At 42.7% G+C, this 25,213-nt stretch overlaps 1 protein-coding gene across 11 annotated transcripts; it reads right to left on the reverse strand.

Annotated features, from left to right (window-relative positions):
- Positions 1-8,155: 8,155 nt before the first annotated feature.
- On the reverse strand, positions 8,156-24,180 carry ccdc9 (coiled-coil domain containing 9). 11 transcript variants are annotated; one of them, XM_069533882.1, is made up of 17 exons: positions 23,947-24,180; positions 22,480-22,532; positions 22,186-22,290; positions 21,852-22,001; positions 21,059-21,332; positions 20,841-20,884; positions 20,450-20,533; positions 20,159-20,323; positions 19,827-20,008; positions 19,318-19,379; positions 17,978-18,022; positions 15,609-15,729; positions 15,090-15,219; positions 14,097-14,607; positions 13,323-13,499; positions 12,811-12,954; positions 8,156-10,244 (listed from the first exon to the last, which is right to left on the reverse strand). In XM_069533882.1, the coding sequence occupies exons 2-17, from the start codon at positions 22,480-22,482 to the stop codon at positions 10,240-10,242; spliced, it is 2,202 nt and encodes a 733-aa protein (XP_069389983.1). In that variant the 5' UTR covers positions 22,483-22,532; positions 23,947-24,180; the 3' UTR covers positions 8,156-10,239. The 11 variants fall into 11 exon arrangements, with proteins under 11 accessions (XP_069389983.1, XP_069389977.1, XP_069389981.1 ...); XM_069533876.1 differs by having other exon boundaries at positions 20,918-21,332; XM_069533880.1 differs by having other exon boundaries at positions 13,323-13,388; positions 20,841-21,332.
- Between the last annotated feature and the right edge of the window lie 1,033 nt (positions 24,181-25,213).

Consider the following 25,213-nt stretch of genomic DNA (forward strand, 5'->3'; position numbering starts at 1 on the left):
CACCATGGCAACCGAGTGTGCGGGCCTGGGCCCTGAAGATTAAAATTTTAAAAATAAGAAAGTTTTAGCATCAGAAATGTAATATATCAAAAATTATATCATGAGAAACTCATTATACAACATGAAGGAGCAGCATCCCACTTCAGAACAATACAATAAAGTGTAAAAAGTGTATTTATGATGCAAAAATAACTCAGTTCAATAAATCAAAAGTTAGAGAAACAAACAGTTCTCCTCGATTCGTTCTGAACGTGTGTTTCTCAGGTGAAATCACAGTTTCTGTTCCCATCACACACTCGAGATGAGATAAAACGTTATCGATCCACACGCTGGGGAAGCTCGGTGGTTACAGCAGCAGGTCAGGATTAGATTAGATTCAGCTTTATTGTCATTGCACATGTCACAAGTACAAAGCAACGAAATGCAGTTTGCATCCAACCAGAAGAAAACAGTCAATAAATATGAGGGATACAGGATGAGCCAGACAAGGGAATACAAATATTTTTAAAAAAAGCAATAGAATGAAAGTAAAAAATGAAATAGAAAATGCTGAGCATGTACTTTATATACACCTTTTAGTGTAGTGGTTTGTATAGAAATGTTATAAAGTAAAGTGTAGTAGCACAGGATCATTGCACGAGCAAGTATAAAATCTAATTCTGGGTCTGATCATGGAGCTTTAATTGTCAGAGCAGTGGGTAAGAAGGAGGTTTAAGGGGGTCAGAGGTCAGTTTACGCCTCAGGAGCCAAGTGATCAATGTGTTATTAGGTCCCATGGATTCATGGACTGGCTCCACAACACACACTCACAAAGCTGATCTGCACAACAGTGCTGGTAACAGAGAAATACAAAAAGAGACTGGTTGAGTGCCGTAAGTGATTATGGAATCCGGCTGTATTGATGCTGACTGGGCCCCAGATGACAGTAAGTATGAGATGTAATAGAAAAGGTCTCTAAACCCGACATCTGCTGCTGATCCACATCAATGTTTTATGATTGTGAAAGTGCAAACCACATTTTATGTCTCTGTCTCGTTCAAAATAATTGTGAAAGGTGAATCCAGGAGAGGCCCCCTGAGGCTGCGGACCAGAGAGGAACAGCTCGTGGTCGGTTCAGAACAACCGTGGAGCTTGTAAAACCAGAGAGTGTGCAGGATGTCTCTCTCTGAATTAGATCAATCAGGCGTCTTCCTGTGTGAGAGCACAGGCTGACCTGCTTTCAGCCGAGCATGTGATCTGCAACTCCTCCACCTCTGATACTTTGGGGCTGATGAGTGATCCCCCCTCTCCCTCAGCTGCTTCTAGTCTCCTCGAGCACCCCTGACCCCCTGCTGCTGCCGTGCCTCAGCCTGGCAGCAGCATGTCGACCATTCAGGAGGAAACACTTTCTTCAGGAAGAGATGGCATTAGTCAGGAACTGGGCTGCCGGGTCAGAACCGCCTGGGGGATTCATTTATAATATAAGTAATTACTTATGTTATCGGGCAGAAACAACCTAACGGCTCCACCCTTTCCTGTTTTTATTGCTCAGCAGGACAGATGTAATTGTACTGACAGTTTGCTCAATAAGTACAGTGATGCAGAGTGTGAAATAGTGCTGCCCTCAGCGGTCCTCGTAAACTCTCAGACTGAAGTGTCACACAGCACAAAACGATTCTTATTAAGCTTGGTCTGCTTGTTTTGTTTTACAAATAAAGCTGCACAGCACTGCAGACTGTGTCAGTACATTACAGATGTTCTGCTCTTTTATTTTATTCCCCTTTATAATCGTCATCCTCTGCAGCTGCCCTTCTTATCGCCCCACGTTTATCTGAAAGCTTAAAATGTCTTTTCATTTTGCGGATTTTAAACACACACACATACATTTACATTTACATTACGACACAGTTTATAGTGTCATCAGAATTAGTTTCACCTTCACCAGGTTTGTAGACAAATAGAAATATCAGTAATAATAAGACAATAATTTATGGCAGTATAATATTCAACATTTCATCTGATAATACAAACTCAAAGCACTATGTAACCAGTGCTGTAACAAATCCACCAAACTCTGTTCAGAATCCTTCATGTTTAAAAGTTTCCTGCTGAACATTGGAGATAAACTCTGGTTGTTAATAACTTCTCAGTGTTTTTAACTGATCTTAGTTCAGCTTCACTCTTCAACTGTCTGGAGCTGATTGTGACAGTTGAAGCTGTGACTCTTCTCACAGGAGATTGAACCCGCTCACCAGAGTTACACAGAACAGACGCTCAGGGAGTGAAGGAGGAAACTTTCTCCATGTTGACACTCAAACATCAGACTCATCTCAGCTGTTTGGTTCAGTATGAGATCAGAATTCTTCCTCCTCAATCATGTGTGACAGCTGCTTATATTCTGTGCAACACTGGCCTCTAGTGATCAAATGCATGTACTGCAGTTAACTGTGTCTGATGAGCTGATGGGGGAACACAAAAGAATCTTTCTTAGAGCCAAGTGCTGATTAAAACTTTTTAAAACGACTGAGGAGCCAAGAATAAGACAAGACAAATAAAAACGTTCATAGTGAAAAATGATACAATTAATAGATTAATAATATTAACAAACAGGCAAAATTGAGTCAAATTTACCATTTGGATATATTTAAATAATGTCAACTATCAAAAGCAAGGCTGAGGAGATGGGTTCTAAGCTCATACTTATGATTTCAAGTGTTCCAGTGGCTCAGAGTAAAAAGCTGCCTCACCAAAACAAAAGTGTTCTTTTGGATCAGTTATCTGACCCGAGGACCCGAGGGCTTGAGGACCCGAGGAGCCTTATTGGTTCTGTGAGCATATGAAGCATGTCTGCATGGTCCATGAAGTGCTTTAAAATCAATTCCAATAATCTTAAAATCAGTTCAGACACAGACCAGTGCAAAGACTTGAGTACATGGCTGAGGTGAACTCTTTCTGGTCAACACTCGGGCGGCAGCGTTATGAAACCTCATAGTCGAGCATTAAAATAAAAGCATCATCTGTTTTTCTGTGTCAGGGATAAATGAGTTTCATTTTTGTGTCATTTTGGTGATTTACATGATCCAGCTCTGAAATTCGTTTATTTTTCTTAAAATAAAACTGCAAAGGAAACTGATGATGAACAATTTTAATGATAAAATAACTCGTCCGGCTTCATTTCTGGTAAAATCTCAGTCATTTTTCTCGTCAGCCTCTAAATTCAGATCGATCTGCTCAATCATTTATCCACAGAGATGTTTAGCTGAGCGTGTTTTCTGTTTTCTGGATTTTCCATGTCGTGTTATTTTGCTGCATCAGTTACATTTGCTGTACATATTTGCATTAATGAAACATTAAACATTCCTGCTTCTCGTCTTACTTCCTGTTTTCTGCCTCTTCGTGATGTTTTCCTGTTTGACTTTTGTGGCTAAACATAGTGTCTCCTCTTCCAGAGCTGTTGTTATAAATAAGAATGTTTGGATGTGATCTGCCTGTTTGAATAAAGGTCATGATAAAGGTCACATGTTGTCTGAGGCTGTAAATTATTTCCAAATCTCCATCCTGCAGATGTTCCACTCAAAAATCTATTCTCATATTGAGCCTGACTTTTGCTCTTTCTTGTGTGTGAATAGAAGAAGAGTTTCAGATTTGACCTTGACTGAGTCACTTGTGCTGAAAATGTTTAAGACTTTGGAGAAAAAAGGTTCAAACAGGAAACAGTTCCCTGAATGACCGAGCTCGCTCCGCAGCTCAGCAGTTTGAGGAGCTTCATCATCAATCCTGCCAGTGATCACCGGCCGGATGTAAAAGAGGCGGTTTGCTGGTGGCTGTTAGTGCTGCAGTCCGGACGGGACGACGAGATGCTGAGTCACAGGAGCCTCGTCGTCGGGTCTCAGCTGCTGCAGCTTGTGAACAGGAACCACAGCTGACAACTTCAGCTGTGCATTGAATTATTGATCCAAGCAGGAACAGCGACACACACACACACACACACACACACACACACACACACACACACACACACACACACACACACTTCTGTAAATGTTCCTACCAATGTTTTATCATTATTATTATTAAAGTGCACGTGTCTCTCCTCCAGCAGTGTGTCCACCTCATATATGTGAACTATGGTATATCTTACTTTAAGTTTAAATATTTGCATTTAAAAGAAATAGTGATGGTAAAATCAAACCTGAAACTCATTGTTTTAAAGAACAGAACTGTGCATTGTTAGAATTTAAAGCAACCCCATGCAACCTTTACAGAGCAACAGCGCCCTCTGCAGCCGAGCGATGACGTGGTTATCATGTGGAGGAAGCAAAACAAAGTCTGTCACTGTGTTGAACTTGATCTGACACATGAGAGAAAACATTCCCACACGTTGTGAAGCTGAGAAGTAAAACTCACGGAGGGTCTTTGTTTATTCAACAGGACCTATGACAGTATCCTGTCGTCATTATTCAGACGAGTCTTCACAAACACTCTGCAGAATAATGAGATAAACATGAGAAAGGTCAGTGGATCTCAAGGCTGAGGACGAGCAGCTGCGTCACTGTCGACCGTAAATGTGTTTGAAGTATTCATTTACAGAATTTATGATTTGTTGGTTACAGGATGTGGATGTTGGAAAAATGCCACAGAAGCAGAAATGTTTCAGATTAAAACCAGCACTCAGCTGACGTCCGCCTGCACCCTCGTCCGTTTCTCCTCAGTCTGCCGACGAATGACGACACCACGTTGGAATAGATGCATAGTTTATTACGTCATATCGATAAATTCTCAAGGCTACATCGTAAATAAAACAGTCTAGCAGATTCAGGGACTGTAGAGTACATGGTGAACAGGAAGTGAGGTGAACAAACGTGAGTATTTTTTTTCCCCGCTCATTCTGTGACACGATGCAAGACACAAAGTTGCTCTAAAAAGTTAAAGTTGCTGCAACTACTGAGAGTATAGTGAGTGATCCCCTTGCATTTCATACGGCTACGAGCTACTGGAGATCACAGTTTATGCTACGTCTGCTACAGTACAATATCGCTTTAAGTTCCTCTAGATACCTGAATAAAAAACAGCGTCCAGCTGTGAGAGACCGAAACACAGTTCAGAGTCAGGTGTTGCTCCGTTGGCTTATTTTAAAAAGAAACGTCCTTTAGTGCAGAGCAGTGGGGGCTTCAGGTGCAGCAGGATCTCTGGGCGTTCTTCAGCGGAGGATCCAGTATTTGGTGACAGTGTCTCTGGTGAATTTGAGGGTTTGTTATAATATATTTTGAGATTGTGATGTGGTTTCTAAAAAGGCCGTTCTCCAGGAAAGTACTTGAGAGGGTTCTTTCTTGTAGACGTTCCACAGGGAGTTCAAAGCTTCTGGGATGGATTCAGGGACGTTAAGTCCCGGAACCAAAATGCATTAATCAGTTCACAGGAAACATTGGCTGGGGATGAGCAGTTCTTCAAGTATTATAATAAGAACAGGGGGAAACATGGATGGATTATTGAACAGGCCTATGGGCACAGAGGCTGAGGAGCTGAGAACACAAACCTCTTGATCACATTATTTCCTCCTGATCGATGCATTTTAAAACTGAGTGTGAGCCGATCAAATCTAATCCATTTTCCTTTTCATTAATGCACCACTGCACTGAGGCTCATGCACAGCATCTACACTCATATTTTCATTATCAAGTCACCCAGCTATTGTTTTTACTTTTAATGGAGCTAAAAGTTGTAATTGTGTCCAAATGATTAAAGAAAGTTCTTAGAGCCCAAAGTGACATATTCATTGTTTTGTTTGAGCCACAATAAAAAAACTATAAGATATTAAATTAAGAGTAAAATATACAGATAAAAGCAGCAGCACTTCACATCTGGAGTATTGTGTCAGCGTGGATCTGCTCAAAGCTTCTCAACAGCAGCTCGCCTGGATCTGGTTCATCCGAGGAGCTTCAATGTGCCCAGAGGCCTCTGTCTCATGATCCGTCCATGATTCACTGGATGATTTGTTTCCGTGTCACTTTCATTTTATGGCTCAAACTCAGTGAAAACATCCAGAACACTGAATCAAGAAGAAAACAAAAGATTCCCGGAGACTCTGTGAGACTCCAGCTGCTGGACAGAAGAGGACAACCTGTCCTGTGGCTCGAGCTGAGTGAAAACAGTGGAACATGAAAACCTGTCAGGTGAGTGTTTGGATGAAGCTGCCCCCCCCCCCCCTGCATACTGCATGCAGAGCCCTGCTGCCCCCCCCCCTGTCCTCTCTCAGGTCCTCAGTCAGCATCTCAAACTCGGGCTGCAGTCATGTCTCTGAGCACCGTCCCCCGCTGCAGCCTCATGTCAGGTGTGCGCGCGTGCACCAACTACATGATGCGTGATTCGTGCGTGCGTGCGTGCGTGAAGTGTGGTCATCCAATCCTCGGCGCGCCCTCGGTGCGGTTCGGTAGTTAGGTGCCGGTGGCGGTGCTGTTGTTGTGCGAGTCCGGAGTCCAGAAGAACACGTAGTAGATGACCAGGATGAACGCGGCCACGGACACGCAGAGGAAATAAGCGATCGCCATCGCCACTTTCACCCAGACCTTGTTGGACATGTTGACGTGCTTGGCCCGCAGCTCCCCGGGGTAGCTCGCCCTCCGCTTCATGTCTCCGTTCAGCCTCTCCGCGGTCCCCTGCCTCTCGGCCGCTCTCATCTTGGAATCAGCTCTGGATCCTCGTCCTCCGGTTTCCGCTCCTCTGTCGGTTGTGTGTTCATCTGAGTCCGGACAGCAGAGCCAGCAGCCCCCCCCCCCCCTCCTCTCCTCTCCTCCGGACCGGCTGGAGGACGCAGTCTGTGCCGCAGGGCAGCTGCTCAGGTCTCGGTGCCGTGTCCGCGGGACGCTGGAGCTTCCTGACCCGAAGTCCTCTGCGTCCACCGGGTGAACTGAACTCAGGGGGGGGGGGGGGGCTGCTCCTGGAGCCAGCTGCACGGGACAAGCTGTCAAGTTAGCCGGAGCTGAAACAGGCGTTTCCGGTTAAGCTTTTCAAAGTTAAACACTACACGTAGAAGTGTAATTTTAACAAATGAAATAAAACAAATGACTAGATCAATGATTTATATTTACCTCCAGTCACATTCACACTCTGATAGCTGGTGTCATTACATTTACTTTATTCAATGAGTGTTTTATTAAGAGAACAAATCACACTAACAATCGACAGGAAGTAAAATATGTGATAAGTGATATTTTACAGCCAATTTTCAGGAGAATGTCTCCTGAGCAGAAACACTGTTGTGTTAAAATGATAAAATCTAAAGTCTGCACCTGCAACACAAACACATTTGAACTGTTTTTATTCTTGTCTCTATTAAAATTATAGTATTGAGTATTTGTGCGTTCACACAAGTGAAATTTGTGTTAATCACCTTCGACAAGTTGAATCTACTTTGTGTGATTAATTATTTTGGCTTTGCCTTTAACATTGGTCTATTTCATTATATGTAATTTTAATAAAGTCCCGATGAGAAAAGATTCCTGGACTAATACTGTGTCGACGATGATGGGGAAATTCTTATTCTGAAGGAGAGCTGACTGTGTTTCCGGCGCTGCTCGTCGTGTCTCTGTGCGACTTGACGCTGCTCCGGACGAGGAGGGGCTGAAAGTACGCAACACCCGACGATTGGGTCATAGTTTGAGGGAAACGTCCCGCAGCAGAAGAGACGGAGAGAGATGCAGAACAAATGATGTTCTCCTGTGATTCCGCAGCTGCAGCCCAGAGACAGCAACACACAGCAACACACAGCAACACACAGCAACACACAGAAGAAAGAAAGAGTTCACTGCGCAGAACAGTCAGAAGCTGCAGACATGAACTGTGCACTGACACATTGACTAACCCCCATCATGTGCATGGACCAGGGGATGAAAGGAAGAAGTGGGACTCTTTCTTCTTCCTGTCCTGCAGCAGCCAAGGTCACAGTCCTGCACAAAATACAAGATGCACACACAACAGCACAGCATTCAGCGTGTGCATGAGGCAGAATGGGTTCACGCTGCATCACTGCCTCCTGAGCCGAACATTCACGTGTCTGTGTGTGGAGGAAGAATACAAGGGAACAGAGGTTACAGCACACAGAAGTGACGTAAGGAGCATCAGGCATATTTTTATCCATCATGGATAAACTCTGCAGGAAACAAACAAACACGTGAGATCAGAAGAGAAAAACATTTATTGGCTAAATGAGAAAAAACAAAACAATGCTTTACATTTCATACAGTTCAGAAAGCTGTTCCTACATCTGGGCTCTTTGTCTCTGGCGTGTGACAGTGACAGTTATTTCATCAGTGGCTTAGACGACAATTAAAAGCTACAATTTCAGATTCGTGCCCGACCTGATAGTTTCATGAAAACAGCTGCGCACCAGCTCCAAAAAGGCAAAGCTCGTGCACAGAGCGATGTCACGTATCAAACGCAGGAAGACGCTGTAGAAACAGGTTCAATGAAATATCTACTGTTTTAAATACAATCTGTCATCGAAGCTCAGAAAACAAAACATCCATTTGCAAGAAGAAAAACCCCAAAAACAAGATTTCTTTCATAGCTCACAGGCTACCTTTTGCACAAACACCCAGGTGTGTGGAATGTTTATTTCCATTTAAAAACTGTACATATTGCAGTTTTCCTTTCACTTCAAATAACGTTTGTTTTTTCCTCCAATACAGAACACGAAGACGAAGAAGCATCCTGCTTAAACCCCCCGTGTGCTCAAAAGCCACACGGCTACGACGAACAAAGAGCGAGACGCAGAAAACAAAGCACAGACTGAAAAACTAACTCCAGCCCTTGGTCTGCTGAGGTATGAGTGAGGGGTCTCATCCCAAAGGAAATTAAAAAAACAAGCAAACACGGCTGTTTGAAATAATATCAACACTAAGTAGGTTGTTTTTTTTATCAAACTATTTTTGGATAAAAAATATTTTTTTGTTCATTGTTGAAGAGGCAGTGTGTCCACTGAAAGGGATTTCTCCGTGGAGTCGATGATTCACAACAATCAGACACATGATAACAGCACAGACTGTCAGTGGAAATACAAACCGTTCTCCCAGAATGAGACACAACAAATATCAGCAAATGAAAACTCAGCTCCAAGTACATTCATGTTATTTTGAGATGAGGAAGAGGAGAGAGCACATCAAGTAGTTTCCATAAACACTCACTCGCTCTGATCCACGTCTGACCTTCAGGAGTTGTTCTGCTGAACACATCTGGACCACACAGCTGGCTCTGATGTTTAACATGACATTTAAAGCATCGTGAACAAGCTGCAGTGAAGCTCATGCAAACTGGTATTTTACTCTTTGATTATAACTTGAAAATAAAAGTGTCGGGGGCTCGCAAATGGAAAATGAGTATTTCCATGAACAAAATGATTAAAAGCCACAAAATAAAAAGCTAAGAGTCGAGCAGGCTGGAGGCCAATCGCTGCATTACAAACACTAACGGAGCTGAGATCACTGCCGCAGAAGAGTCAGAGGCTTTAAAACCGAAAGACAACAGCAAACACTCCCATGAGTTCAGAAACAACTGTGTGAAAATAATGTAGAAATAAAAACTGGCTGAGAAAATGATGAAGACAATAATACGAGCGTTTAGTGCGTGAAGGTCAATTTTCCTGCAGAACGAACCTGATCAGTCGTTAACTCATAATTGAAGCTTATGCTCAATGATTAGTCATAATTTCAAAACAAAAGGAATTTCCACCAACGTGGATGAGTTGCAATGTGGGTAATGTAGTTACTAACACAGATCAATTGTGTCCTTTCAAAATCTGTGAAGAGCTTCTTTTTTTTTTCAATCCACTCTGTGGCAGCTACAATGGGGTTAATTCATAAAATCTCAGGTGAAACTGAGCTGGTGTTTTCTGTGCAGCTCAGAGAGCAACGAACAAGTGGTTGATCCTCAGCACGTGTCTTAAATGATCTTCCGTAGTTTCTACTGTGGACACATTTTTCTCAGCTCAGAAAACCTTGAGACTGCACTGCAAGAACAAAAACTTTACACATTTTACTCTTGATTTCTTAAAACTTCAACAGAGTCAGAGAAAACCACCCAGAGGTGATCAGACACATCGATCCAAAACAGACTTCAAAACATCTCAGAGACAGAGAGCGTGAAAAACACATTCACATGTGTGACGTCGCTCCAGTGATGAGAAGTGCGATGCTCTTCGGTTGTCTCCATTTCCTGTCTCCTCTCCTTCCTCCTCAGAAGTGAGTGGGTTTGTTCCCAGCAGCTTCAGCCTGTTGGTACAAACACAAGGAGGAGGTGGTGGAGGAGGTGGTGGAGGTGCAGGGTCATACATGTGTTTCTGTGTCATCATGTCAAAAGCCTTCAACCAAAGCACTTCACGGTACCGTAACCTTTGCACATGTTTAGAGCCAACAGCCCCGGGGGAGAATCTTTACTGTGACTCCTCCAACATTTTTATTTTTATATATGATTAAGATAAAAGAAGATATCTGAGAACTCGGACATTTGTAAGCGGTTCTTGTCACGCAGGAAAAGTTTGAAATTTAGGGGAATGAGATATTTGTGTTCAGCTGTAAGATGCAATATCAACACTAGACGTCACTAAATTCTTCACACTGTGCCTTTAAAGTGTTACTGATCAAAAACCATGAAAACAGATTTATCCAATCAGATGTATCTAATAGCTGCATTTCTCTCTGTGCCACAGACTTAACGATCACTGGAGCCATCTTCGTGTATTTTATTGGGGTGTTTGCTGCTGCTCCAGTGAGTCACATCGTTCATCTCCATCCACAGTCAGAGGCTCGGAAACATCACGTGACTTAATTCAATCAGACTTCAGACAGCATCTGTTCTATCTGCTCTGTCATCTGTTCCACAGGCTGCGGCTCATTTCCTCTGAAAAGCCTTTTAAAAACGTATTTGTGCCTCTAATTTCCCTGGTTTCCGGATCTCCATCCTGGCACCAACACACACACTAACACTGTCACAATTACATCAGCAGACGTGTGTGTGTGCGTGTGAAGGAACATGCATGAGCTCATCTGACCTCTGCTGTTTATCACATATGAGACGTCACAGGACTAAATGCAAAGCAGCAGCTAATGATAATAGTTATTATGAAACAATCTGTAGTCTGAGTAACATTATTTATCCAGTTTAAGCTGTAACTGCTCGTCTGTGGGAGATAATCCTTAATGTGGACTTTGGCCTTTGTAATTACATTCAACACTATATAACAGAGTTAGAGGAAAGAGGAAAACCTTCAAAGTAAAATATGGGCACTTTAAATGACAAAATCTTGAGTGGTCGCTGCTTCATTAATCATTTTCAGTTTCACTGATTAGACAGTGATCACTCAGGAAGCGTAAGGAAACTGAATCCATTTTCTTTTGGTTTCTGGCTCGAACTGAGACAAGCAACGGAACCAGTTGATATTGAAAATAATGTTGTTGTTTTTTTTTAACTTTGCTGTTAGCGATGACACAACAGCCACAGGCGACACAGACCAAGTGGTTGAGAGAAGAGCAGATAATGAGACGACTTCCTTCAGCCTGTGGTTTATCCACTTAGCTCACTTTAAACCACAGTGTACAGAACAAACAGAGCTGATGTGGTGATGTATCTCAATTAGCTGAGTCTAACCAGGGCGGGTGAATTTAATTCCCACTTATGGAGCACTAATGATTCACGGTACTATGAGGTGCTTTGGTTGCAAGTACTCACTAAGTGGTAATTCCATGTGATGTCATTTTAATGACATGCTTGACTTCTTTTTGTAACATACAAGGGAAAAACAAATGTCAAGACACCCTTCAAGCCAGTGGTTCCCAAACTAGGGGTCTGCAGCCTCTGGAGGGTCACGAGACACAGAAGGAGGATTGCAGGTTGGTTTCCGGTAATCTAATTTAATATAAGAACTTTTCTTAATATTATAGTTTAGCCACAATTATCCCAAAAGCTAAAACATTGAATTTAAAATAAAACCATGCAAATATTCAGCCTTCTGATTGTCTTTGTCTCTGTATGACTCCAGAGGTGCACATATATATTTAGCAGGTCAGGGGCTGAAAAGTTTGGGAACCTCTGCTTTAAGCCACCAACATGATCAGTGAAACTTTGCAGAGAAACCAGTTCTGAGTGGAAGGTTATAAACCAGCACACAAGAAGCTCGACAGGAAGCAGACAGAAGAGAAGGTTGCAGAAAAAGCAGCCACATTACAACCCAATGTCCATTTTTACTGTATTCTATCATATTTCATATATGAAATATGAAACAGTTTTCTCGTCCAAACTGACGCATCCAGAGGGAAAGAGAGGTTGTACATCAAGGTGTGGTGATGCAGGCAGGATCCCATGCAGCACTTTGATGTGTTTTCATCACAGTGGTAAAAGGATGGAAACAAAAAGGTTTCACAACAGAAGAGGAGGAATATGGGCAGTAAACACCACAATTTAAAAGGAGGTGGAGTTAGTGGTAGAGTTCAGTCCATCACAGGAGGAGAAGGAGGAGGAGGAGGAGGAGGAGGAGGGAGACAGCCAGTACGAGTTTCAAACAAAAGAAGGGGTCCTGAACGATTGGAGGAGACAGTGACGGCGTGAGGAGGCTCGTGTCAGATCCAAAGATCAGGCTGTGTTTTCATGTGAGTATGAATCTTTGGGTTTAACATGCCACCAAGCAAAAAACAAGCGGTGAGAAACACAACAAGGAAAACAAAGGGGAAGTTATCAAACCAACACATTCACAAAAAGGGTGAAGCATGAAAGGGCATTAGAGACGAGCAGGGGATTTCTTACAGTACGTCACTGTCTCAAAGTCACTGATAAGGACCGCACCTGAGGACACCTGCTCTGGGGACTCCTCCACGGTTTCTTCTGTCTGAGCGTTGGTCTCAGCGGGCGCTGCGTCGTCATCTTCGCTTCCTGCTGGTTCAGAAGAGCTCTCACTGGCCTCCAGGACAGGAGGAGAAGGGGCGGAGTCTGGTTTGTCAGAGAAGAAGAATGAGCTTTTCAATTAATATCTTCATTATTTTTTTAACCCATAAACACGTCTCACAGGTAATTTGGGGTAAATCAATTGATCTTATGTAAAGTGGGGGCCTTGCTTTAGAGATGGGAGCATGAATTCTCACCTGATGATTCTGTGGGCAGCTTAAAAGGTTTAAGAACGACTCTAGAACCTTTCACACTATCAGATGATCTGGGCCAAACATTGGTACCAGCCAAGGTTCAAGAGCAGATCTCTCCTCCGATTCCAAATCGGGGATAAATATTCATGAAATTCCTGTAGTCTGATTCCAGCATTGGTCTCATCTTTGTTTTGTTCTTTTTTTGGAGGTTTTTATTACCTTGTGACGGAGCAGCGGGTTCTTCCTGGTTCGTTGTCACAGCTGCCTCACTGACTTCAGAGGGGGCTGGGACAGAAATATCAGAGAGGGTGGCGTCAGGTGGTGTTGCAGCGGGGGAGTGTGTGGGGACGGACTCCGGCTCTGACACAATCACAATCTGCTGGGATTTAATCTCTTCTGGAGGAGACGACAGAAAGGGGGAAGGGGACAGGAGAGTAAGGGAAGATGAGGAGGTAGGAATGGAGAGAGGGTTAGGAAGTAGAGGAAGAAAAGAAGATAAGATTAGTCTCAAGTAGAGTCGAGCAAAGAAAACATGGAAAATCAAACAGAAGAGAAGAGCGACATTTCAAACTAGAATTTCTGTCTCAAACCAATTTTCTATCGGGAAAAATGCAGGAGAGACACGAGACAATGAGCAGAGAGAAAGTTCGACAGGACTTTTTCTCACCTTCCTGTATGATATGAGCAGAATTTACCAATCAGTGTTTTAATGATGTAAGTTCTCAAAACACAAAAAGTAAAGTGCCTGAAAATTGCGGCCTGAGCAGCTCGTTAAGTCTTATATCCAAAGTTGTGATATTATTTAATCTTAATGCTGTGAATTTTACTAAAAGTGGTACAGAGCTGATGTATATCATATTTTGTGTGTGTGTGTGTGTGTGTGTATATATAATATGTAAAATCAACTGCCCTTGTTCAAAACGTTAAAGATGCTAAAGAATTTTACTGTAATAATTTCATATCATGGCTCAGGTGTGGGGTTAAATATCTCACCTGCTTCCTCCTCTTTCCGTGGCTCAGCAGGTTCACTGGCATCCTGGCTCTCCGTCTCATCCTCGTGCTCCTGGGCCTTCGTCTGGGGGGGGCTGGACTCAGCACTCGGGGGTTTCAAGGGACTCTCTCCTCCCATGCTGCTCCGAGGTGACAGCATCTCCATCTCCTCTCCCCAGTCTGACACAGGCTGGTGGCCTTCCAGTGGGAAGAAGGGGCTGAGGGGTTTGCCGCCCTCTGGTGACTCCTGAGCTGCTGTTGGGGGCGGGATGTGCACCTTCGGCCTGGGTGCTCGCTGCTCTTTGGGGCTGCCCGCCGACGTCTTTCGAGAACGAGGGGTGGGAGACTTAGGGGAGTTTTCTTTGCTCTTGGCTGGTTTTTCTTTCCCAGCATCTTTCTTCTCATTGTCCCTGGAGTCGTCTTCTGAGTCGCTCCCTTCCTCCACGTCTTCTTCATCGCTGGCATCTTCCCAGTTGTCATCGTCCTCCTCTTCATCTCCATTATTCTCCTCCACCTGAGAAAAAATGGACGGAGGTGAATAACTACAAGTTTGCAATCTTAAACCTGCAATGACTGATTATTTGGCCACTTGCACGAAGCAGAAACAAACTGTGGATAAGATGGAACAAAACGTTGCTTATTTTCTTGTCTAACATTCAGAGTTGTGTTTCTGGCAACATTGTAAATGCAAGGTTCACTCTCTTTTAGTCTTAAGCTTCAAACCCCTGAGGGAAATATCTGGCTCTGTAGCGGCTGACTGCTCCACTGTGTTCGCCAGCTTGTCGCCAACTTTGTCCACTGCTGTTTTAAATATCAATGGTATTGAGACTGATCCAGAGCTGAAGGACGACAACAACAGTAATAGAAAAAAACTGACTGAAATGTAAAAGAGTGATTGAATACTGATTTTAAATTCACCTACTCTAGGGCTATTATTATTGTTATGAAATGTTGGTTGATTAACGGTGAGGTACTGATCCAGATGAAGCTCTTTACCTTCTGCGTCGTGGAAGGTTTGGGTTTTTCTTCCTTCTTCTTTTTCGTCTTCTCCTCTCTCTTTGTCTTGTCCTCCTTTTCCTTCTCCTCCTCTTCTTCTTTCTCTCCTTCCCAGCGGTTGTCATGCATGCTGTCAGAGGCATCCACATATGTTAGAGGTTTGATGTGCATCAACACCAAACTCACAAATAACCCTTGACAAAAAATATTTTGGGCAAAGCACAAACAATTACGCTGATAACTGAGTAAACAAACTAGGAGGTGAGAAGATTAATGCACGAAAGAAAATAAACCAAAACCAAATAAAAATCTTTTATTATTATTACTTGCTCCACTTCCTCATTGCCTCTTTCATTTTTTATTGGTTTTATTCCGTAAATCTCTTTGTGTTAAATTGTTTGTAGACACAAATTAAGTCTGATGCAATCAATCGTTCGATCAATCAAACATCTTGAGTTGAACGTTTGGACACAGAGTAGAGAAGAGACTGTGACACTGTTTGTACAAAGTCAGATTTACCTGTAGCTCTGCTTCTGTCCTCGGCCCCTCCCTCGGCTACGGTCCCCTCGGGGCCCCGGGGTCCTGCCCTGGGACAGGAAGTCACCAAATGTCGGAGTCTTGGGGGGTCGCTTACTGTCATCTGGAGGGGACAATGATGTTGAGTGTAAAGTTTATTTGTAATAATTGATCTGAAGGTGGAGTGAATCAGACAGAGAAAGAAAAGAAGCAGGATGTGTGTTTATCATTTTTGATACATGCTGATCAGAAGTGTTTTTTAAAAAGGCTCATGTGAAAAAATACAATTAACACATAATTAAAAAAATATTTACATTTGTCAAATGAACATTGAACTTTTCTCAAGAACCATGAAGATGTGATTCTCTTTTTTGGAGGAATTAAATAAATGTTCCCCTCACATTAGGTAAATTTAAAGTATCATAGCATCTACATCAAACCAAATTTGATGTCAAATAAAAAAATGTATATATAATATTACAACATGACATGTGACTTCCTCTGAAGAAAAAGAGAGAATGAAATGAAAAAAGGAAAAATGAGAAAGATGTTCAAAGAAATGACGCTAGTTTGGGAGGAATTCAACAGAAAAACAAACAATTAAGAATGGAAGGTATAAAATAACAAGCTGTAAAAGACAGAGAAGTAGAGAAACAAAGTGAAGAGATAAGGAAAAGAAAAGAGTGAAAACAATGGAAATGTGCAGGAATTAAAACGATGTGGAGCAGAGAGAGAAACAGAAGATAGAGGAAGTGAAGAGGGAGAAGGTCAGAGTCTGAATTCTTCAGTAGGGGAGGCGATGTGGGGAGGGAGTTTGATAAAAGCTCGACGGAGAGAGAGGATGTGATAAAAAAAAAAGGTCAGGAAGAGAAAGCTGCGAGCACAAAAGAAATGAAGGGATCAGTGGAGATGAGGAGATTGAACAGAGCAGCTCGGGGCTTTGAAGATGACACTCGAGTCATTCTAGAAATTAGAAATGGTGAAGAAAAAAAAGAAACACACACGTACGATGTGGAGACACACACATGCAGCCAAAGCAAGTGTGGGCTGTAATGTGGGGCAGGTGTGATGTGTCACAACCTGTAATATACACTCCAGTTTCAAAGATACAGAACTGGAATAAACCAGGACTTAACAGCATCTGAATTCATTCTCAGCTTTTTTTTTTAACCTTCTCACAGTTCAGGAGAGTCTGGTGCAGATCTGCATATATGATTCAAGCTTCTGGTGGATCTATGGCAATAGAACCTACAAACATCCGCTGCAAGGTATTCAGAGAAGAAATGCTAAGAAGTATTTACAAAAACTGTTCATCATCCTGATGTGAGTATGTGTGGGAGGTCAGAAGCTTTCGAAGTGTTTCCAGCATCACGGAAACATGAGGAAACCTTTAAAGATGTTCAAGCCAACTCCAAAACAGCTTTACAACCAACTTCAAAACAAAACCCTGAGACTGGAGTGTGGTCGATACGAACCCTCCTTTCACATTCTGTTCACCTGAGTAACGAACAAACGGGTTTAATGGACTGAATCAAACAAGAGGTCTTTGTAGTTTACTGGGCAGCACAGGGTCCAAAGATATTTACAGGTTTCTTAAAGCTCATTCACTTTGTTAGAGCTTTATATGTTATGAGCCAGGTTTATAATAAAAAGTCAACATAATAACCTATAACATTGGTAATCAGATCTGGCTGAAAAAAGTAAAAATAAATCAGGAATCATTGTAAATCAAAGCAACACAATGTAGATTTCTAACTGGGGTCAAAATCATTTCAATGATACAAAAATTAATCATAGGGAGAAGGGCCTCTCTGGCATTGCCGCAGCACTGCTGGAATGCTTGGTATTAAACTTGTGACTCTGGTGTGTCGTGCTTCAGACATCACACCCACAACCGGAGCTGCAAATATGGGCCGGATTTAGCAGCGGCTGGAAACCACAGAGGACAATGTCAACGGGTTAGGGTTATAGGAGAGGTATCCTAAGTCCTGTCTACCTGCAGAGCACAGTAAAAACTTCAACTCTTACATTATGTAAGTGGAACAACCGTTGCTTGATTGGAAAATAAAATAGTGAAGATGATTTATCACTTGTAAAACCACAAATAAAAATAATTGTGGTTGTAACAGATTCTGAAACATGGTAAACGGTGAAGCAGTCTGATTGAACATAAGTGCAAACTTTAGTTAGTTAATATTTTAACCGTGGTCGATGGAATTCATCACTACAGAAGCTGCTTTGACAGAAGGGTGAGTCAGGTTTGTAAGTTAGGGGTGAGTCAGGTTCTGGGAGCAGCTTCAGACACACACACACACACACATGGAACAAAACCAACGCACACAATGTGATCTCAGTCCCATGCTGTGTCTAACCTGAGGCCCTGCCCCGAGGCTCTGCACGAGAGTTACGCCCCCGGGCTGCAGAGAAAATACAGATACAAATCACAGTGTATCTGACACTGACACACACACTGACACACACACACTGACAAACACACACTGACACACACACACTGACACACAACAAAATATAGCAAAGACATTTTGACCATGGAAACATCTTGCCACTACGCTAAAATCTGAAGATTTGAACGAATGCACTGAAATGAGGTCAAGGTCACTGAAACTCTTCTTTTCTTCTCATCAAATCAAGTTTTTATACATAAAAAAACTCACAAAATAGTTTTTCCTTTAATCAAAATGTCAATATAAATATTTTTTCCGATTTGGAAAATATTTTCTCCCGTTTACACTCGGCTTGTCAGTGACTTTTTTTCAGCTATTTGAGAAAAACTTAAAACTTAAAAACTCTTCTGTCGACACAATCTTTGTTCTATTGCTCCAAACTGACGTGTGGTGTTTAATGACAGTGTCCAGTTCTTACATTTGCATTTCAAGCCTGAAACAACCAGTAGAAAAGAGGAGCAGCATTAAAAGTCACTTGCAAAGCCACTCGAACAAAGTGTGGGCTTGTTCCGCTGCACTGGGTCTGATATTGGGACACTTGTGTCCTGGGATTACCTCAGTCCCACAGTAAATTATTCTATCATTCGGATGACTGACTGAAATTATCAACACGCACAAGCAACATCATGTCATTTGGCTCATCAGGACATTACGGCCCCATTTTCTTTTTGCCTGGTTTCAAATTCAAATCAGTAATTTAAACTATTACTTGGAAAACTTCTGGCTGCAGGAAAGATTAGGTTATGAATATTAAATATTAAAAGACATGTGCTTTACTCTTGTGATCGACAGTGGATATTTTTTAAATATTTGATAGTAAGAACATTGTATCTAAAATTAAAAACCTTTATATTAGTACTTTTTTGTAAAAATCTTTATGAAATATGTTGTACGCATATTTTGGCCAGTTTATGGTGACATGATAGTGGTGAAAGTCAGTCAGCCTCCTGAAGGAACCCTGGGGTCCGTCTAAATCCGCTCCTCTAAATTTGGACTCAAGGGAAATACAACAATTACTTACATAACCATTTACATAACAGCCTTAATTAGCTGGAGAAGGAAGATGATGCTGTGCCCTGTGATGTGTTTATGTGACGATGTGTCAGACGAGCAGAGAGGTGGGGTGGAGGTTGATCGAGGGTCTGCTGCTGACCTGGTTGTGCCAGCTGTTACCAAAGCAACAGCAAATGTGTTGTGTGCGTGCGTGCGTGCATGTGTGGCGTGTGTGTTTGTGCGTGTGTACTTGCCTCTCCTGCTACCCTGCTCGGATGTGACGCCCTCTGCAGCTACATATGGGTCCTCTTTGAACCTGTGAAAACAGCCGCTGGGTTAGATCGTGCATATTAGTACTCACACACAACCACAAAACATCAGTGTGTTCTTTTCCTCATGCCACTGTCTTCGACTCAGCTCGTCCTCTGAGGTATGGTAAAAACTTAACGTGTGTTAGAGAGAGGGAGAGACGGGGAAAGGACAGGCTGAGCAAAGCAATGATGGATAATCCACCTTTTATAATCTCTTTTAAAATATTATATTAATATAAGCGGTGGCATGGTGGTACAGTGGTTAACGTGGTCACCTGACAGCAAGAAGGTTCCTTTTACAAATCCCAGTTTAGGGTCTCTGTGTGGAATTCTTGCTGTTTGTGAGTTAACGCACAGCAATGCTCCAGTCAAATGGTCGTGTGCAGCCCCACCTAGTGGTGGGTGGTCCAGACCTTAAAATGCTCAAAATGTGCACAAATACAAGCACTCACATGTTATCTGTCTTCTGTGCATCCCACTCTCGTCGCCACTGGCCTGTGGCATTACGATGGCGCGCTAGTCTCTCCTCATCAATCTGCTCACGCTCCTTCTTCCAGCGCAGGTACTCTGCTCTCTCCCGGCCGGTCATGGACATGGTCATGTCCACAGAGCCCTTGGGACCAGGCCTTCGACTCTGTAAACACAGGAGGGTTCACAGAACGAGAAAAATGAATAATGTTACCCTAAGACGTTCAAAAATCTGAAAAAAAGAATTTTTGCTTGTTAACAATCCTGCTGGCATAAGTATGAACTCCCATTGTTTTTAGAGAATGACATGACTCACAGTCCACTCCTTCTCCAGTTCATTTCCCGTCTTTACGTTGTCAAAGTCAAGCCCTCCCCAGTTTCGTACATGTCTCCTGCTGCCCTCCTTGCGGTCTATGTCAGGCGCCGGACCTGAACGTCTCGGGTCATCAAGGAAGTTACGGATTGGCTTGTCACTATCCAGCTGAGAGGAGAAATTCTAAATTATTAGTTTCCTTAATGTTTATGAAGACAGCTCATTTTGATAAAATAGTTAAAGCCCATGTAGAAACATGATGACATTATCTTTTAAAAACAGTGACTCTCATACCCGCTGTCCTCTCTCATACTCTGCTATTCTCTCCATTTCCTCATTCATCTTCTCGATGTTCTGTCGTCTCTTCTCCTCCCATTCCTGTCCAAGAAACAACACGGCAACAAACACAGGACGTGAACACTGGTGTTGAGCCTGAACAGTCCTACGTCAAATCAGGCAGGATTCAACAACTCAATCACCACATTAACAGAATGTTCACACACAAAGTAATCCCCGGGGAATTTGTGCTTGAATTGTTTGAGCTTTGTTCAACTGCATAAGTCTGAACGCAGCCTTATATATAATTTAAACTGTTAAAAATATACTGTTCAAAAACCTGCTCCTCAAATGCAGTGGAAGTAAAGAGCAGTAGGTTTGTGTAGTGGTGCGTCTACTCATACTGTACCTTGGATTTCCTGTCCACGCCACCTGGTGTCCCTCCTCCTCTGCCTTCTTCTCCTCCCCTGCCTTCTTCTCCTCTGCCTTCTCCTCCTCTGCCTGCTCCTCCCCTGCCTTCTCCTCCCCTGCCTCCTTCTCCTCCCCTGCCTCCTTCTCCTCCCCTGCCTTCTTCTCCTCTGCCTTCTCCTCCTCTGCCTGCTCCTCCCCTGCCTGCTCCTCCCCTGCCTTCTCCTCCTCCTCCTCTTTCTCTCCTTCCTCCTCCTCTGCGTCCCTGTCCACCCAACTCTCCAGGTTCTCCACTTCTAGGTGTTCGTGGTTCCCATTCTCTCCTCTCTTGGCGACCTCCTCCTCCTCTCTGTCCTCCCCGACCTAATCGTCCTGACCCCATCCTCCTGGAGGGACTGTGGCTGTCATTTTGCCCTCTTTGCCCGTCGCTTTCCTCTGACGTCTTCCGGCCGCGAGGCGTTCCAGGTTTCCAGTCATTCACAACTCTCTTCTCCTGCAGGAAATGCACAGTAATTACAATACTGGCCTTTTTGTATTTAGTTGCTTTTGATTCTGATATAATTTCTCTCAAGAGTCAACAGAATCCAACCAACCATCAAATCCTTTAAACAGAGTTAAAAAGAACTGCTACATATTTTTTGTCATTTTATGCATGATAATCATCATATTTATTATTTCTTCTGTGTGAGTCTTCCTGCAGAATTGTATTTTTATTTATCTAATTTGTCTTTATTCCAAATGTCCCTCCATCTTGCAGACAATAATTGAGCCGAAGACAGACGAAGGTCATGGCTTGTAGCCAATCACAACAATGTGAAGCTGTCGAGAGTTTATAAGCTGCGTCATCTGTCTGCAGGATCATCATAAAACAAAGAAAGCGAAAGCAAATGATGTGAGGATGTGTCACACCATTCATCACCTCCACTCACTGTGTTTTCACTGCAGTTTTGATGGATGAGTCTGATGAAGGAGCAGTGATTTTAGAAAGTTTGGGATCTTCATCATATCTTACCCCTGTTGATTTAGAAAGGTCAACTGTGACAGTGAAGTTTTCCTTATCCGTCTTCTTCCTGTCCGTCTCCGGCTCGTGGGGACGGGGTTTCCGAGGTGTTGTCACGGCAATGCCCTCCTGCTCTGCTTTCTTCTTGTCTTCTTCAATTTCCTTTTGAGATCAAGTGAGAGAATGTGCGGGATGAAACTAAAGACGTTTCTCAAATCCAAACTCAAAATGAATTCTAAGCAGGTTTTCAATATGTGGAGTGTTGTTGAAAAGACTCAAATACACTGGATGGTGGATGGGAGAATACAAAGATATATTTTGTGTGTCAAATCTAAGATCTCCATACCTGGTATCTTTTAACCAGAGCTTCATTCTTCTTCCTCAAAGCTTCGATTCGTCGGTCCAACTCCGCATCCTTCTCCTCCTTCGTCTTGAGATCCACTGCTGAAGACTGGCAGAGAGAGGAGGCAGAGAAAGAAAGCATTGAAATGTGGAGGAGGCCATTTTGTGCTAAATGATACAATCTTGACCAAATGAAGTACTAACACACAAATGACATTTCAACATGCTGAGACATTCAACTTTAATTCAACTTTGCCAAAGAGTAAAGTCACATCTTCTATGTTTTCCTCTTACTTACCATAGTTACCTCTGACTTGTCTTCATAAAGAGGTGGTTGACTTTGTGTTCCTCCTGTAATGAAGAAGAATATGGTGATGCTGCAGCGCCAACCAGTCAAACATTAAACTATTACTTGCTTTAACACGATCAATATAAAGCTAACACTAACAGTGATTTTCAATATGGATTGAATTTTACATTGAAGTGACAGGGACATGTGAAGTCTCCACTGCACATGGACAGATGACTGACTTCTTAAACAGAAGTTCAACTTTTGAAAGAAAACTAATTTTATACAACGAGTAATTCAGGATTATTCCCTGAGAGAGAAGAAGACTTAATGCGCAGACATCGGTTTACCTCATTAGAATAATGAAGTGAATCGATCTCTTTTCAGAAAAGCCACATCCGATTATTCCACACTCGTTATTCAGATTGTTGTTTGTGTAAATTGCATAAATATGTAAAAAGGTCCAGAGTGAAAAGGATCTATTGGTAGAAATGTAATATAAAAATAATCCTAGTGATGATTTCACTTGTGTGTTTCATCAACATTGTATGAATTTGTATTGTTTTTACCCCAGAATGGGCCCTTTGTATTGAAATACTTTATATTTACATCAGGAGTGGGTCCTCTCTACGGAGGCCGCCATGTTGTTGTTTTTTTACAGTAGCCCAAATTAAACCTGTTGAGTTTCTATGGCAACTGAAGCTGCCTCAGGTTCTGTGTCATGTTTGGAGAGGTGACGGGTTTCCACCTGCAACATGGCACTTCACCACTAGAGGTCCCTAAATCCTACACACTGAACCTTTAAGTTACAAAGTGAAACGATTAGTTGAAAAATATAATTAGTTCATTGACAGGCAATTGTTTTTATTTCTAATATTACTGTAATAAAAATAAAAAACACTAATCTTAGCATCCCTCAGTTATAGTGTCACAGTAGGTGGATTTGATTGGTTACTGGTCTCACTTGCTAACACATCACATTTTCCTCTGATACGATTAAAATCTACTTCTTCTACTTTCAAGCCTTCAATAAAACGTCACGATCCTCGACCTCTGAATCGTATTAAACATTTATCAGCTGTCCCACTTTCTTCAAGGGTCCTGACTCATTCCTCTTCTTTCACCAGGTCTCAGGTCTCAGGTGAGGACATGAGACACGAGGACAACAAGTCACCGGAGCCACATCAGCTGATACAACACAACAACAGACAACAACAACAACAACAACAGACAACAACACAGACTGATCAGAGTAACCCAGTGATCCCTCAGAGCTGTGGACTCATGTTAGCACTGAGCTGCTCTCAGTCCACGAACCCACTCGCTCCCTCGCGGGGGGGAAACGCAGCACCGACACACGGAGGACAACGACCACGTCCACGCCGAAGTCTAAACGCCTAACCCGGGTGTAGCGTGTGTCTTTGTGCCGCTACCTTTCCGAAGAGGAGCTGGAACAACAGTAATGTCTGAACTCACGTCTCTCTGCCAATCCCTGCGCCTCAGAGTGTCCTCATTCTCCCGCTTCCTGTTAGCCGCGGCTAACTTCCTGCCAAATAAAGAGCCCGGTGGGTTTTTAAAGAGGCCGCGTCGCCATTCAGCGACTCGGTGAGTTTGTGTTTCTGTTAATTCACTGAAGAGACAGAAACATGTTTTACTGAGTGTTTCACACGTTTGTTAAACAACGAGAAGAAAAAACATTGATTTAACGTGGTTGAACGGGAAATGTAGTTCGTAGGTTGTCCACTAGATGGCGAGAGCAGTCAGCTAACGAACCTGACCTCGTGGCGACGAGCCAGCGACGCTCCACATGTTGTGTTGTGTTGTGTCACGATGTGTTGTGTTGTTGTTATTGTTCAATAAGTTATTCCAGAACACGAGGTACCTGAGAGGGAGTGAAGCTAACTGATAGATATGAGCCCAGATATTCAAGTATGGCTGAAAGAGTCTCTGGTGTGTGGCAGAGTTGGAGTCTGACAGCGGCCTGGTGAGGATGTCCTGAAGAATCCTTCAGGAAACTGATGCTCCTGCATCCACTGATGTAAATGTCCCCAACTGTTTGAAAAGTGCTGCCAGTGATGTTCAGTGAGAACTTAACTACTCGCTGCGGAGCCTCCCTGCTCCTTCAGGGCCGCACGGTGACACATGTTGTGAGGATGTAAAAGGATGTGGGGTCTGTGGTACCCAGGCCAGCCGGCTCGAGCCTCCTCACGAAGTACAGCCATTGGTGGGACTTCTTTATTAAGCTGATTATTATACAGTGTTTAGTTCAATGTTATTATTGCTTCACATATTCCATATTATTCCTGTTTTCACTGTGTATTCTTTCATCTTATAGTTAGTGTCATACCATCCTTCTGTAGTTTGTATTATTCTTCAGACTTTTGTCACTTTAACGACAACATGTCCCTTGATTTACAACCTGTTAGCAGTTAACCTGACCAAAGTTAGGTCTGTTTAAAGATAAAGATATGAGGATAGCGTATTAATGGATAGTATCTCAATGGTGATGGTTGAATTGTTGAGTATTTTCCTCACTTTTTATATTATTTTGTACATGATGAGTTTCTCTCCCTGTGCTTCTCTAACACTAAATATTATCGTGGGGATCAATAAAATTGCATCTGGTCTTTTCTTATCTAATCTTACAAAAGTCACAATGTCCTGCATGAGTAACTTGTATTTTAGTTGAGAAAATACATTTTTTGCAGTAAAATATCTTATAAAGTAAAATATGCTCCACATC

The sequence above is a fragment of the Paralichthys olivaceus genome, chromosome 11 (assembly GCF_024713975.1).
Source record: "Paralichthys olivaceus isolate ysfri-2021 chromosome 11, ASM2471397v2, whole genome shotgun sequence".
Taxonomy (NCBI): Eukaryota; Metazoa; Chordata; class Actinopteri; order Pleuronectiformes; family Paralichthyidae; genus Paralichthys; species Paralichthys olivaceus.